Here is a 17,510-nt window from a genome sequence, read left to right on the forward strand (position 1 = left end):
ATGTGACAAACATCAAGGAACAATTACAATAGAATTCAAAGAAAATATTTTTAATAAGTAAAAGAATTTTCATTTAATTCTTGTATATTCTGTACACTCTGTATTTCTTTATTTATCTTATATTGAAAAATAAAATATGTAAAAAATTGGTCGCATAAAATATTAATAAATAATAACTAGCTCTAAAGCTAATTCGCGAAACTGATTTATGACTCCTAAGGAAAGCAAAAATTAAAAATGCGAATAGTTGTAACAAGCGCTTTAAAGTGTCTTAAATAAGGTCCATAAAACAGAATCAGGAATTATGTCGAAAATTATGAGCACATCAATCATGAATTGATGTGAAATTAGAAACAGTTCGTATTGCAAGCATATATATTAATGTTATACCATATGCAGCCACAGACTATTTAAATATTCATCGAATTTTGTAAGTCATATCATTCCAAATTTATATGACAAAAAACGATTTTGTAGAAATAATAGATATTAAAAAAATTATTGAATATTTAAAATAAAATTAATACGATTGAATAAATTTTCATTATTTCATATTAATATAAGAACTACATGTTTCTTCAAAACACTTTGAGACTTAGTTTCAAATTTCATAAAAATTTTAATTCCTGATTCTTTTTTGATTGTACCAAATATCTATAATTGAAAGAATAAATGGAAGCTTCATTTTTATATAACACCTATGAAGCGAAATAACCGATTGTCTAAATAACAACGCAAGTGATCTAAAGTATAACTTGTTCCGAATGTGTTACACGCCGTACGTGGGCACTGAAACAATGCACCTGATGGACAATACTTATTAGTTTCGGAGGTGGGCGAGATTCGCTCTCTTCCTCTTTCTTCGTGTCGCTGATGCCATGTAACCCATTGTACAAGCTGAAGGCACGAAGAAAGACAGGCATACGCCTACAAAACCGAAGATGCCTCACGACGCAACACTCTTTCGATGTACACGGGATTCTTTTCTCTCGGTCGAGACTTACCCGAATTTAAATCTCCTACAGACTTATAGTCTGAGTATTATATTAAAATTATAACGTAACACGTCCGCGAAATGTCTTGTTAGATAAAAGAAGGTTCGCCTCATAAAATTACAGCAACGCGGATTTTCATACATTATACGCCATAAATCAAATCACAATTTTTCTAAAAGTTATTGATAAGGCTGATTTGATTACTCATGTCTTTAATATGCAAAATATCCCGTGCACGTCGGCGGAGCAATGAAAGAGCGCCGCGATAAAGGTTCGAAAAGAAACACGGAGGAATTAGCCGGAGCTGAATAAAGTCGATACCGCCGATCAATAAATCAGACCTCGCGACCGGTTCAAAAGTAGTATTAAGCCCCTATCGCGTTATGCGGAAAATAGGCCGGGGTCCGTCGAATATTTCGAACCGCGACCAGTCGAACCAGTCTTCCGGGAGACATAAGGGTGCCTCACTGCCGAATCATGAATAAATTTTAACGAGACCGCGAGCAAAGGAGAAGGAAAAGAAGGAGAACCCGATGCTGCGAGCGTCAGATATACATGTATAAAGAAGCGATAAATCAAGCCTCCTAATCAGACCGCTTCATCAGGCCCACTTTTCGATAAGTTATGAGAGAGGAGGAAGAAATTCGAGCGGGGGCGAGTCTCGAATTCTTCTCCGCCAAAAGTTATTCGAGAGATCGAAATGAGTTGATCGAAATATTAGTAAGTATAAACGTATCAACATTCTTCATTGCATAATAAATAAATATATAAATATTTTCAAATGCTTATAGTTTTTTGCAAAGTATTGTAAATTTATAGAGAAATGCAAATATATATTTTTTTTTCATTAAAAAATAATAGAATTTTAATTTTAAAGAAATTTTATGCAATGTCAGAATGTTTGAAAAGAAATAAAAATTTGACGATTGAGCCTTAAGAAAGTTTGCATTGTGACCGCAATATTATATCGCAGTTTGTGCAAAAGGGGATATCGCAATTAACAAAGTCTAAATAGGTTCTCACAGGACACTTTCGCATCCCTTAGCGTGTGGGCAACATTTTTCAGTATCGCAGGACACAAGTGTGTGTCCATCCTGTGTGGTCTATCAGACCAACGCGTACTACAGGATCCTAATCGTTTGAATTCGGCTACCGAGGCGCGCGACCAGAATCCTAATGAATAACATTAATTAACGCCTATAAATTCTCGCTCTGTACCTGTTTCGTACCGGGACGCGAACAAGTAAAACAACCGCGTGATCGAAAAGCTGTCGGACGCCGACGACATGCTTGCGATCGAACGATGAAATCCTTGGAATGTGTCCCGACTTCGTTCGAACGACCGTGTAAAATCGAGATCGTTCAATATATTCTGTAAAAAAAAAAAAGAAAAAAAGAGGAACGAATGTTACGGCAATTAACTTTGAAAATTGACACGGGTTGGTCAAAACAAGCCGGAATATATAGAAGTTGATTTCTCTTTTAATTATTATAGCTTTATGCTAAGTAACTTTGATTTATAAGAAATATATGTACATATATAGCGATATGTGGGACTTGAGCCAGAAATATTGTGCTGAAAAATATAAACTTTTTTTTCGAAAATTTACTAAAAGTTTAGTGCAAAAAAATAGGCACTGTCGTACACGCGAGAGAGTGTTAAGCCTCTATTTGCTCTTCCTGCCGAGGGAACGACATTAAATCCGCTTCTATCAGCGCAATGATACGCCTCTGTTAATTAATCTTGATGTCTCGGTAATAATTTATCGGATAATGTCCTGCGAGAACGGGCGTACTTAATAAACCGGGGTGATTAATACTTTTTTACGCGATATAAACCGGATAGTACACGAGACTTAGAACAGTTCTGTGACCACATAAAATCCTACACAAAGTTCTGCACGCGATAATGCAACCCTCTCTGTCTCCATCGAAGGAAAAAAAAGACAATAAAAAAAAGAAAGCGAGAAAGAGGGAGAAATGATGCCTGACACTTGAAAAATTATTTTCTTTTTCTATTCTATGGATAGATCTTAAAAAGTACACTAAAACTTATATTTTAATATATGAATATTATTTAATAAAATAATAACAAATTAATAATAAATTTATTATTTAATAAAATAATACATACGTAACAAATAACATTTTTAAAAAATTAATGTTGTGTATAAAACCGAATTTTCTATTCAGCTTTTAAACAATTATTTAATAGAAAAGATTATATAATTTTTTACCAAAAGGTATGTTTTTAAATGTAAGCTTTAATAAGAATATATCGCAAAAATATAGAAATCAAATTTCAATATAAAGAATTTAAATAATTGTAAATTTTTTAAACAATATTCATATATTTTATTATATATATATGTATATATATATATATATATATATATATATATATATAAATTATTGTAAATATTTCACTAGAAATTTTTTTATATATAATTCAAAGTAAAATTTAGAATATATTTTATGTGCATATTACGCAAAATAATGTAAAATAAATCATTAATAGAGAAATATAAACAATTAAATTTACAAATAATAAATAGAATCAATTATAAATTACTCACCATAAGGTTGCTCCGCCGTTGTCCGATGCCATCTCAAGCCTCGTCCTCCTCTCATTCATCCTTTACTTGTTTCCTCATGGCACTTACACAATGCTCACTCGCGAAAACACGGTTAATTACGATACGCGAACACTAATTAACGGAATACAACAATCGAATGACATCGAACATGATACTCCTGATATTAATCGCGACGCGCACTGTATTATATTACGAGAAAACAACGCGAATATCATGATTTGCGAGACCGAGTAATGATTAAGATTCGATATTGCACGCACGATACATTTCGAATATGTAATTTATGCAAAATCAATGTATTATTCCTATTTTAAATAATAAATCATATAAAATATTTGGTAAATAGTCGTCACTTCGATATGCTTAGTAATAAAGTCATTAATCGTTAATTATAATTATCATAAAGAATCGTCTCGTCTCTTAATACTTGTCGCGATCGCGTCTGAAGAGATACTAACTGGAAACTACAACATTACACGGAGCATGCCTACTCTTTTTGTTTGAGTCTCGCGCGAAGGACAAGACGATTATATATAAACAATAGTGTTATCACGAATTGAGTGAAGGCCATATACAATGTATACGTATTAGCGCGCTATGGGCCATGAAAAGCGAAGGTTCAATACAATACACAGACTTACGAGCAAATATCTATAATAATATAAGGTGCCAAATAGAAATTTATGCGAAATATATACTCGTTCTTCATATTTTAAGTAAATTATTAATAAAATATTAATAAAATATTAGATATATAATATTAAATTATATTCTGCGATTTATAATAACACATTTTCTTAATTAAAAAAATAATAATAAATGAATTAAATAATAAATTAAATTAATAAATAATAGATGAATTATATATATATATACTTAAACTCGGTAAAAATTTCAAAATGCAAGATATATGATATATACGTTCGAATATAATTATTAAAGAAATAATTATTTATAAAAAATAGCAAAATGAGATAATAATTACTAATATAACATGTCATAAATTTCGGTACTTGTTTTTATAACAAGTGCATATTTTGCGTGACTTATTCATTTGAAGTAGAAATAATAAATTTTGCAAAATAATTATATATTTTATATGTATCTATACATGTTGGAAATTGACTTTAGAAATAAAATGTTAAAACACATGCGTTTGTTAACGTTTAAATATAAGAAGTTAAAATGTTCACGATTAAATTTTAAACAACACAATATATCCCTTCGTTCTCTTTTTTACATTGTAACAGAAAACATGCGAAGATGTTTAATACGCTCTTCTTAGAATAGTACGAGGCAAATTTTCTCCAAAATGTAACTAGCACGAGAACCATATTGTAAAACGTATTCCAAAAGCAAAAGCTAGAAATACTGAATGTTCTTTGTATGAAATGAAAATCAAGAGAAAGAGAGAGAAAGCGTTAATTTTAATTTTTATATATTTTTCTCTTTATAATCACTTTTTCAAAAAACTTGTTCACTTTATTCAAATTTTATTATAAATTATACTTCATATGTATCTTACAGATTCCATGTTAGATATTTACTTTATTATAAAAGGATTTTTTTACTTTATATGACAATTACTTTATATATACGTCTCTTAAAAATTTTAATAGCTTCACCATGTTTCCAACTTATGCACATATTATATACTGTATAATTATGTTTATAAATTAATGTTATTTTATCCGATAAGGATATTAAATGGTAATCTCAATGGTTGAATAAAGTCAATAAGAAGGTGTGACTCGGCCTAGAATTATTTAAGATATCTGTTTGTAAATATAGCAACGAATATTTCTCGACCGTGGACTAATTTTCGCTTTAAGGTGACCAATTAGGAGCATACTAATGTGCGCAACGTCTCGTAACGTGTCGCATGAATGCATTATGCGACGCAATTAAAACTCGGGTAGCAGAAATGTGATGCAGGGAAGATCTTTTCAACATATAAGGTGCACCAGGAGAAACCGTACCTTTCGTACTTTTGAAATATATTATGCAAACAATCTGGCAAAAGTCACAAGTTTCTTGCTAATACGAATGATAATATATATATTAGAAAATAAAGATATCAATAATAGAATAATATTATAATAATGGTAAAATAAAATTATGATAAATTAATCCAAAAATAAAATGATTTGATTTGAAATATAATTATCAGAAGACATAATGTCGATGACTAGAAACTTATCATATCTAATATCGATATGATGTAATTGATGAATACATTCTGATCATTGTTTTCTGAATCTCCCTATAGACGAACTTTCAATTAATAATGTATGCATGTCTTCATAATATGTCGTACAGACGCATTATGCGGTACCAATTAAAACTCGAGAAACAGCCCGCGGGATTTTTCTTGCGCCAATAACCCGTTCGCGCGAACATCTTTATTCACCCACGCACAAGTAGTTATATTCTGAAAAGCGAATAAGCAGAGAAAATGAACAAGAGTTAGGGACTATTCAAGGAAGTTATAACAGTTGGAGCGATTTTTCATTTACGAATGTGTACTCTTTAGATACGCTCTAATAAGCATTTTCACGGTAACTATAAAGCCACAGTCATATACAGAGTGTCCCCGAACTATCACACTTTTCTTCTTATGAATCTGTTAAGAGTTAGAGAGTTATTCAGACCGAGCGAAATATTGAAGGATATTTATAATTCAGTGAAATTTTCAAACTTTAATTTAACACAAAAAATAGAAGATCCGATTTCATTATCATACTCAATTATTATCATATCAATTTTATTCCTCAAATTTTTCTAATATTAATTTTATAAACAATATAAAAATATATATGTAATAATAAAATATTTTTGACTTGAGATTTCTGTTTTACATATTTTTTCGTTTATTAATTGTATTTAAATGTAATTAAATTTTATAACTATGTAATATTTCAAAAATTATTGTTTTTGGAACTATTGTTCTCAATTTGTATCCCGAGATTGATTAAAATTCCTAAACACTCTGTAGATACCTGTGTAAAAGTAATAATGTCACGACGCAAATAGAAGCTCTTCCTGCTGAAACTATTTTCGGGAACGTCGACGTCGACAAAAGTCGTAATTCAACGAGTCGCATCAACGGATTGTGACTGAATAGGAGCGAGTAAGAAATAGTGATGGGAAGAGAGAGTTTGCGGAAGGAAGAGAGAAAAAGAAAAACAATGCTTGCATTCTCGATGAATGGGTTCCAAAGCAAAACCGCTCCAACGACAGAGGAAGTGGAGCAATATTTTCGTAACCTAATGCCAAGAATACGAGCGACAAACTAATTCGGTTTGTGGAGATACATATATATAAAATATGAAATCTAAACAAAAAAGCTCGATCATTTATTTCTATATGAAAAAAAAGCTATTTCCGACATCCGCAGAGAATTTAAATTATTTTTTTCTCTTTTTTTCAGGTTTCAAAAAATAGAAACGAATTATTCTGACAATTTTTCCGAATAAAAAAATCTATTTTAAAATAATCAATAAAACAATTGGGTCAACTCTTAAACAATCATCGATGCTATCGCATTGCTTGCATCTTTTAAAATTTTCATATCATATGTTTCAGTAATATTTTAATTATTAAATTTATAAATTATTAAATAGCAAATTTAATCTTTTTCTAACAGAATAAAACATATACAAAATTTTCAAAAATTTGTCATCCTAATTCAGTTAGAAAAAAAATGAAAAAATTAATAAATCGTAAATAAAGTGCCATTATTTTAGTTTTTTATAATTTTATTTACTAACTTTATTATTATTACTGCTATTAATTACTAAAAAAATATAAAAAATGTCTTATATATTTCTCATAAATAATTTAAATAACGAATAGTCGCGAAATATAGTACTATTTTATGAACTGATGTTTGAAAAAGAGATGTTCTAAAGATCATGTTAAAGTGCATATTTTTTTAAATTCAAAAGAGTCGCGCAATAAAGCAAGATATTCTGCATTTCTGTCTCGCCTACGCGGATTCGCGAATAACGCACGGCAGTTCGCGAAGTGCCATTCGCAGAACAACTTGTAAACGAGTCGGGAAGAATCGATTCGACACGTTCTCGCGCGAAGGGTTGTTGGCAGATCGAGAAGGAGAAAGAAGAGAAAAATCCCGTGGCTCCGTCCTTTATACCGCCTAAAGACATGGTTAGGTTCTTCTTTTTCGTTTTCAAGAGCCACTGTGGATAATTGGGCCCGCACCCACGAAGAGCTCTCTGTTTCTTATCGTCCTCTCTTTCTTCCGCTCCCACGAAATCTTTCGATCCGACACGCACAAGAGGTGCACAAGAATGCGGCACGGTTGTCGTGCGTAAAATAATATACGCGAGAATGTAAAGCGCAATCGTGCAAGATAAATACAGTTAAGATAATTGAATAATCCTTCGATACAATATACATCACATACAATCACATATAATATACAGATATAAAAAACATGTTAATTTTTTCTCTTTTTCTTTCAGGTTTAAAAGAATAGAAACGAATTATTCTGACAATTTTTCCAAATAAAAAAATCTATTTTAAAATAATCGAATAAAACAATTGGATCAATCAATTACATTTATGAATTAAATAAATTGATATTCGAATTTATCTTTTGTGAGCTATAAAATATTTAATTTATTATTCAATATTTATTTCGTAAAATATAATACAGAAATAATTTTTGCATCGATTTTTACGAGCAATTTTGTGCATGTGTTTATTATACTGTGCTCATATTAAATGTGAACGTAGATTACATACTGATTATATACTGATTATTCCTGGTGTATATTGGCTAATAATAAAAAGCAAATTTTATGAAATAAGAGAAATCCTGTGTGTGTATGTGTGTATGCGCGCTTATTTCGAATATAATATAACTGTATTGTTTTAAATCCAATTTTCGTAGACAACATATTTCACAAACTCTAAATAGATTAATTAGAATTTCGTTCGTAGAAACCTCGCACACATAAATATCTTAACACGTAAATAATGCATAAATATCTTTAATATAATAATCGTAGATATATTTTTTACTGCAACAGTATGATTATTCAACTATCTTAATTATATTTTATTATTACTTATGCCGTTACCTCAATCAACTTCCCTCAATCTTATAACGATGTTACCTCAATCTTATAACGACGCCTATGATGTTCCTGTCTTCAAAATTCGTAGACAAAGTTATTTCCCGCGTAAACCATTGATGCTATTCGAAAAATATCGATGTATTTCCACAGGCGATACATAACACGTTACCTGTAATAATTATTCGGTTAGTTTATTGTGATAATTATTTCATTAGAAATTATGTAAATTTTTCACAAGTGATGCTATCATATCATTTCTTATGATTATCAACATAAAACCATGAATACAAAGAAAATGTTGATTTATATCTGCGTTTTTTAGCTAATATAAATACCAATAATAATTTTACGAAATAAAAAGCGGATCATATTTGTCTCAAATATATAATTATGTTATTTAATATATCTAATATAATAATCATAGATCTATTTTGTATTGCACATGATTATTCAATATTATTCATCTCATATTATTATTTGTGTTTTACCTCTTAATGATGCGCGTTCATCTATAAAATCGTACATATAAAATTCTTGCTCACACGTAAACTGTCAACAGTATTCGAAAAATATTGATTCCCACTCGCGATACATAAATCCATCGTAATAATTACTCGATTACTTTTTTAGACCGAATTTTCGTATATATTTTTTCCGAACGATTTTTCGCGCGCGCGATGCGTCCACCATTGCTCATGGTTACCGACATGAAGCCGTGACATCCTATGTGACGTAACCCGATTTCCGTATTTCCTGACTAATACAATGTCGCTAACTTCACGAGATAAAAGGGATCATATATTTATTTCGAGAATATAATCATGTTATTAAAATATCTTCGATACATTGAATACAATAAATTTATTTCATTGTAATAATATATGACTATTCAATTATGTCAATTATCTTTTATTATTGTGTCATTATTTGACTAGACTTATCTCGATCTTGTAGCGACACGTTTCTGCCCACGAAATATATCGCATACATAATATTGCTTTTATACGCATAAACTATTGACGATGTTCGAAAAATATTGATCAGTTTCCACTCGCGATACAAAACACATCGTGATTCTACCGTAATAATTACTCGATTACTTTTTTAGACCGAATTTTCGTATATATTTTTTCCGAACGATTTTTCGCGCGCGCGATGCGTCCACCATTGCTCATGGTTACCGACATGAAGTCGTGACATCCTATGTGACGTAACCCGATTTCCGTATTTCCTGATTAATACAATGTCGTTAACTTCACGAGATAAAAGGGATCATATATTTATTTCGAGAATATAACCATGTTATTAAAATATCTTCGATACATTGAATACAATAAATTTATTTCATTGCAATAATATATGACTATTCAATTATGTCAATTATCTTTTATTATTGCTTGTCATTATTTGACTAGACTTACCTCGATTTTATAGCGACACGTTTCTGCCCACGAAATATATCGCATACATAATATTGCTTTTATGCGCATAAACTATTGGCGATATTCGAAAAATATTGATCAGTTTCCACTCGCGATACGAAACACATCGTGATTCTACCGTAATAATTACTCGATTACTTTTTTAGACCGAATTTTCGTATATATTTTTTCCGAACGATTTTACGCGCGCGCGATGCGTCCACTATTGCTCATGGCTACCAACATGAAGTCGTGACATTTTGGCTGCGTTCCAAAATTCACTGCCTGTACACTATAGATTTTCAGTACTGGCAGTGAATTTTGGAACACAGCCTCTATGTGATGTAACTCAATTCCCGCGTTTCCTGAATAATACAAACGTCGCTAACTTCACGAGATAAAAGGAATCATATATTTCGAGAATATAACCATATTATTAAGATATCTTCAATACATTGAATACAATAAATTTATTTCATTGCAATAATATATGACTATTTAATTATCTCAATTATCTTTTATTATTGTTTATGTCATTATTTGACTAGACTTACTTCGATCTTGACGCTTTTCTGTCCACGAAATATATCGTATATATAATATTGCTTTTATACGTATAAACTATTGACGATATTCGAAAAATATTGATCAGTTTCCATTCGCGATACGTAACACATCATGATTCTACCGTAATAATTACTCGATTACTTTTTTAAACCAAATTTCCGTAGATTTTTTATCGGCTGATCCTGTGCACAACATACCTATTTGCCACTCATGATTACCAACATAAAAGTATAATCGCCTATTTGTCATTCATGATTACAAACATAAAAGTATAATCGAACACTACGATTGGCATCCTTTATAACGATAATTTCATGAATAAAATAAATTGTTTGATCTAATATATTATTATAATTATTACTCATCTTTAAATAAATATACCTTTAATAATTATACTAAGTTATAAACTATATATTTTTATAATCATCATTGTCGTATATAATTATTTTGAATTATTGATAACTATATTTTATACATTTAACTTATGTACAATATTATACTCTTATAATAGAGTAAAATAAGTATTAAAAAGAAATAAAAATTGCAACCGTAATTAAAAATATACTACTTAATTTAGAAAAATTATAATATATATATATATATATATATATATATATATATATATATATATATCTCAAATGCGTTTGTTAATCTTACATTTGATGTTTTTTACTTCCTTAATAAATATTCTTAAAATTCAACAATAAAGGTACAAAATTTTGCATTAAAAGATACAAAATCTTATAGAAGTGCATCTTTATTTGTTACATAATATTCATAAAAATTTTTAGATGAATAAATGCCTTTGATAAATGCGAATGACTTAAGTGTAACACTAATAATTTGGAAAATAAAAAATTAACAATGATTTATATCAAACAGTATTTTATATTAGCTATGTATTCTCATAATTTTCACACATTTTCTTCTGGCTAAATATATAAATACATATATATAAATTTGCAAAATCTGTGAAGATGAAAACATGAATTTCTTAATTAATAAATCTTGAATATTAATATTTCCATAAATTAATGATGTATACATTGATAAGCACCTCAAGCTGAATATATAAAAAATTTTCATATATAATTTCTATATAAATCCCTATATAGTAGAAATTATTTTCAGACCTATATTCTTTATGATTCTGTTGATTCTTGTTGTTCAAACAAGGGATATTTTGTCTTCACCTTTACCCAAGTAGTTCTTCCATAGGAAAGATCTCTCACAACATCAGGCAATTCATCTAACTATAATTGAACATTTCATTATATTAAGAATAACAATTAAAAAAAGCAAAATAATTTGTTTTAATGCTTATTTTAATAGCAATTATTAAATTATTCTTCTTTGAATAATCAAGATTTATATATATGCAAGTTTTACATATAAATGTATAGTTTTTTATTCATAACAGAAAAATACATACGTTTATCCGAACTTGTTCCATGCTGTCTCTATCTCTGAGTGTTGCGCTGTGAGGCACCTTCAAGGAATCAAAATCGATAGTAATGCCAAATGGTATCGCTATTTCGTCAGTACGAGCATATCTGCGTCCTATGCTGCCGGAAGAATCGTCCACTTTGTGCGAGACTTCCGCTTTCGTAAGATCTTGGGCTGTAAAATATTATTAATATATATAATCATCTTTACAAGTTAGATAGTATTTATAGATAGTTATTATCTTTTATTTATATTTTCTAATAAAACCAAAGATAAAATCAAAGAAAAAACAAAAAAATATAAAAAAAATTTATTCTGATATCAGTATAACATAATTAGTGTTTCACTTACATAATTTTTTTACAAACGGCACGAATTCCTCATTACCACTGAGTGGCAACACCGCACACTTCAACGGCGCTATTACTGATGGGAGAGAAAAATATGTCCTCTTCTCGTCATCTTTTCTTGCTTTGAAATTATGTTCAAATAAGGTGTACATGATGCGACCGATGCCGAAAGAAGGCTCGATCACCGAGGGTATGATCTCTTCAACATGAACGGTCTTTTGATAACGTTTTACTTCTATCATAGCTTTGGTGATCTGTACACTGGTATGATTAGGCAGTTCCAATGTTTTTTCTCCACTCTCCGTGAGAACTTTTTCTAAGGCTACAATCTCATCTTCACTTAACTTTGCCAACATGTCTAGAATAGCTTTACTGTATTGCTTAAAAGTTTTACCGATCAATACCTTGTCTGGCACGATCTCACAAACATCCACAGTTTTCGGGGCAGGCAATTTTTTTTCCGCTACTAGTTTCACGCCGGTGGCCTCAGTATGCTGTCTCAAATCGTAGGCTGATCGGTCAGCGCATCCTACACACTCTACCCATCCGTACGAAGTCAGACATTCGGCGTCCCAACAATCGCTAGCATAATGTGCCATTTCAGTGCTCATGTGTTGACGGAATCGTAACCGACTCGAATCGACGCCAATCTTCACCAGGAACTGATAAATTCTAGCCATATAATAACCTAGCGTTTCATTAGCTACCAAGCCGGTTGAAACGGCGTCGCCTATAGTAATATCTTGCGCTCTTATACCATCCATCTGATTGCAAGCCGAATACAGCAGCATGCTTATATCCTCTACTGTTTTGAACTTGGGATGACTTTTATCACTTGGATCGCAAAAATGCTCGATCTCTGCCATGGTGAATTCTCGAACACGTATGAGACCAGATCGTGGCGAAATTTCGTTCCTGAAAGCGTTGCCGATTTGTGCTGCAGCAAATGGTAACCGCTCCTGATTGAATGCCAGCAATCTTTTAAAATTCACGAAGATACCTTGAGCTGTTTCTGGTCTTAAGAAAGCCTTGACAAGTCCAGATGGTCCAATTTGAGTACCAAACATCAGGTTGAATTCTACTGGCTCCGATAAATCATTACCAGTAACTGGTGATTTCATGTTATATTTCCGTAGAACAGTAATCATTTGATCCTCTGTCATGCCATCAAGTTTGGTGATGATATTTCTACATTCTTGACGTGTCTCTTCACTTGTTTTCTTATCGCAAATTATCTTTTCTAGATGTGCTTTGATCAAATGATCCAATCGAAAGCATTCGCCAGTTTTCATATCTTTCACCATCACATCGGCGAATCGATCCACATGGCCGGATGCCTTTAATACTGGCTCAGGTGTCAAAATGGAACAATCAACCTCAAGCATCTGTTCCTCCAAAACAAAAAAATTTCTCCAAACATTAATCAAGTTTGTTTTCAGGGAACAGCCCATAGGTCCAAAGTCATATTGACCTGTGATGCCTCCATAAATAGCAAAGGATTGATCTAGATAAAATCTACGTTTTAAGAGATCCTCCATCCTTGCCCTGTCAAATGTTATATGATTGAAAGCTAAAGACAGTTCCTTATCTTCTAGTATCTTTTTGCGCGACTTCAATTCTGCAACAGCTTTTTTGATGTCCAATTCTGGAGCGCCATTTGATTTTAACTTCCGTACATAATCACCCTGCAAAGAACAATATCTTGTGAAAAAAATAATCACAAGTAATTAAATGAAATTAAAGTATGATGCAATAGTATAAAAACATACAGCATATTTAACATAATAATTTTTAAAAGATACTTGTTATCCATTTTACAAAATTGTTAATATTCAAAGTTATTATTTCTGCTCAAGTATTAATTCTGCTCAAACCATTAGAAATTTGACAATATTACAAGATTCCTTCAAGATTTCAATTTCTACTTTGCATCCATATGGCACTCACTTGTTCCTTGACGTCGGCGCGGAGTTTTGTCAGAGCTTCCTCGACTTTAGGATCCATCATATCGAGCGCGAGGGCAATCTTTAGCTTTCTATTCGCCTTTTTGGTGCCCCACTGGCTGAAATCGAATAAGCTGACAGTAGTAGCGACGTTTCTGACAGGTAGCCTAATAAGTGAAGGGTTGCTGAAAACGAGATGCGCCCGTATTCTACGGGCGATATGATGCAAACTGCGCTTGAGAAGCTGCATTCGCTGCGAAAGTGAATGCGCTGTGCACTTTCACGCATTCGCCATGCCGTTTTATCAGATTTGTTAGGTTAGATTATTCAAGGTACTTTTAAGGCGCCTTTTCATTTCAAGGCTCATTTTCAAAAGACGTCACGTGACTAAAAATAAAGTGTTCATTTAGAATTTGTTTCGACGCGGGAAATTCAAGTTGATATAATTTGAAATTAATTTCTGAATTATATGACTGGTAATTAATACCAGAAAAATTAATCTTATAACAGGTGTCGATTTTATTAATTATCTATTTCATTTATTAACGAGTTTTATTTCACTTAATTAATTATTTTTTTCGTCAAGTATTCGCCAATAAATGTAATATAAAAAAAATTATTAACAGGTCATCTACTTAATACTAACCATCTATACTTACTATTCATTTTGTAACTAAAAATATCCTGAATCATAGAATAAATAGTAGATAGTTATTATCTCATAAAATTATCTTTAATTATCAGATAAATATTAGACATAGATGGTTTATTCATTAATTTTACTTTATAATTAATAATAATTTAATAATTTTTTTATTATCGATAAAAATTCGACGAAAAGAATAATTAATTAATGAAAATATATAATTAAAGAAAATAATGCTAATAGTGATGTAACAAACATAGGTAATACTGTTACCTATGTTTAACTTCCTATTTATACTTTTTTTTAAATAATTAAGCCAAAAGATATTGATTAAAGATACTGATCTGGATCCACTAGAGAGAAATATTTCTTTTTCAAATAAAGAACTTATTACAAAATAATTCAAATTAGAAAAGATCTCTCTAGAAAGTTCACTATTACTATATGCTTCCTTATTATATATATATATATATATATATATATATATATATATATATATATATATATGATTTATTTATATACAATGACGCAATAAATCTCAAATCTTATCCACTGCAACAGAGAACAAACCCGTTTAATATATGTATATGTATATCGAGAATACTTTTATTTTATTAATTAATTATCTCATCTTATGTATCATATACACCGTAGCGCGATTTATAGAAAAATCACAATTAGAAAACGTGAAGTTTGTGAAAAAAGAAATAGAGATTGCGACACGAGCGTTATTTTATTCCTCTTCGCTGGCAAATTTATTATAACTTTTCGATAAATCCAGTTTTTGTGTGTAACATGTATTTAATCATCCTATCGTGTGTATACACAGCAAAAATTTTACCACGTCGATACAGAGAATTTCGGACTGAAAGACAGATCTCTCTCGTACTAATCAGATGAATCTGTTTACTTATAATCCCATAATAAGTCGACATATAATCATCCCTTATGCATTTACTAAGCATTTTTACATGTACACTGCGGCGCGTATTCTAGCCGTACGCTAAAGGCAGCTGCCTCTGATGCTTTCATTACAATCATCATTACAATTGAATCTTACATATAATCGTAAATCTAAGCTGCAAAATTTTGTTTTTTTTTTTTTTGCACATAGAGAACATTTTCCGATATTCCTAATTTATTTGGTATATCGAGAATTCTAAACGTCTTTGCGAATCTTACATTTTAATTTCAAAATCTCTTATACTTATAGACTTTCTCTTTCTACAATTTTTGAAACTTTTTATGAGCAGAATAAAGAACTGTGAAGTTTTTATTTAATTATCTACTGAACAATTTTATATACCTCACATTAAGTTTCATTGTTATTTATCAGACAAGAGTAGCTTTTTTTTTAAATAAAATCAGACGGCCACGTTTAGCGTTAAATGTGCGGCGAAAATACGGGCTTATGAGCTAATTCCTGTTTTTGGTCACAGATGTAAAAATGAATGTTATAAAAAAAAAATATATATATATATGTAGGCTCTCATTTTTCTCTTTTTCTTTATCTCTTCCCGCCCCCTTCCTCTCTCTCTTTCTCTCGCTTTCTACATAACAATAGCATGATGGAAACAATTTCTTTTCTCATCGGTGTAAACAATTTATTTTACATAAAAGCAATACTCTGACATCAAAAAAAAGCGGTCATAATGGCTAATGTATAATAATAAATAAAATATGAAATGTAAATGATGGATATTTACAGATATGCAAATGGCAAAAAAACTATAACAGAGAAGAAATATATTTTGCTCTTATGCAAATATATAAGCCGCTTGTTCTGAGAGCGGTGCAAGTTAATCCCGAAAGTCTCACTAAATGCACATATCGCTTCTGGAGATTCACATCTTAATTACAAATTCATTAATCCGTACACTCATCTTCATCTTTTTTTTTTATTATTTATCGTTAAACGTTATGAAAATATCAAGTCGCATATTAACTTGTATATATTCACAACCCACTCGTATATATTCAACACTAAATAAAACGTTAAGTGTATGAATACAGCTCTTAAATAATTGCATTTATAAATATAACATGAAATGCAATTATTGTAAAGTGCACGAATAAAACTCGAAATCGGGTCACCGCATTTAGCGCAAAATGTAGTCATATAATTCTTCAGCTTACACAGGTAACATCGAATGCGTGTAACATCACATTTTTTTATGTTACATAAAACAAAACTCAACAGTCACATTTAGTCACTAAATGCGGGATGTGAATGTTGTTACTTCGTAACTGAATTTTGCAACGCTTTCAGAACGGATGGCTCTCGCGAGCGTTTTACACGACAGGCTCTTTGTCGGCTGTTTGCGAAGGATTGCACAGCTTACTTGCGCTAAACGTAACACCTGTACACTTAGAACCTACAAAACGTGTGTGGCCGCAAAGCGTCCCAAGTAAACGCTGAGGACGCCGAGGTCTCTTTGTGCGG

At 30.8% G+C, this 17,510-nt stretch overlaps 1 protein-coding gene across 1 annotated transcript; it reads right to left on the reverse strand.

The window, feature by feature from the left end:
• Positions 1-11,550: 11,550 nt before the first annotated feature.
• Positions 11,551-14,744, reverse strand: LOC105251944 (glycine--tRNA ligase). Its single transcript, XM_011259078.3, has 4 exons — positions 14,426-14,744; positions 12,480-14,163; positions 12,115-12,302; positions 11,551-11,935 (listed from the first exon to the last, which is right to left on the reverse strand). The coding sequence occupies exons 1-4, from the start codon at positions 14,669-14,671 to the stop codon at positions 11,825-11,827; spliced, it is 2,229 nt and encodes a 742-aa protein (XP_011257380.1). The 5' UTR covers positions 14,672-14,744; the 3' UTR covers positions 11,551-11,824.
• Positions 14,745-17,510: the final 2,766 nt, after the last annotated feature.

Source organism: Camponotus floridanus, unplaced genomic scaffold (genome assembly GCF_003227725.1).
Source record: "Camponotus floridanus strain SB8 unplaced genomic scaffold, Cflo_v7.5 scaffold59, whole genome shotgun sequence".
Taxonomy (NCBI): domain Eukaryota; kingdom Metazoa; phylum Arthropoda; class Insecta; order Hymenoptera; family Formicidae; genus Camponotus; species Camponotus floridanus.

Coding starts and splice junctions, on each gene's coding strand:
- LOC105251944 (XM_011259078.3), bottom strand. CDS start 14,671: ATGCAGCTTCTCAAGCGCAGTTTGCATCATATCGCCCGTAGAATACGG. Junction 14,164..14,425: donor GCGCCGACGTCAAGGAACAA/GTGAGTGCCATA, acceptor TGTTCTTTGCAG/GGTGATTATGTACGGAAGTT. Junction 12,303..12,479: donor GCCGTTTGTAAAAAAATTAT/GTAAGTGAAACA, acceptor AATATTTTACAG/CCCAAGATCTTACGAAAGCG.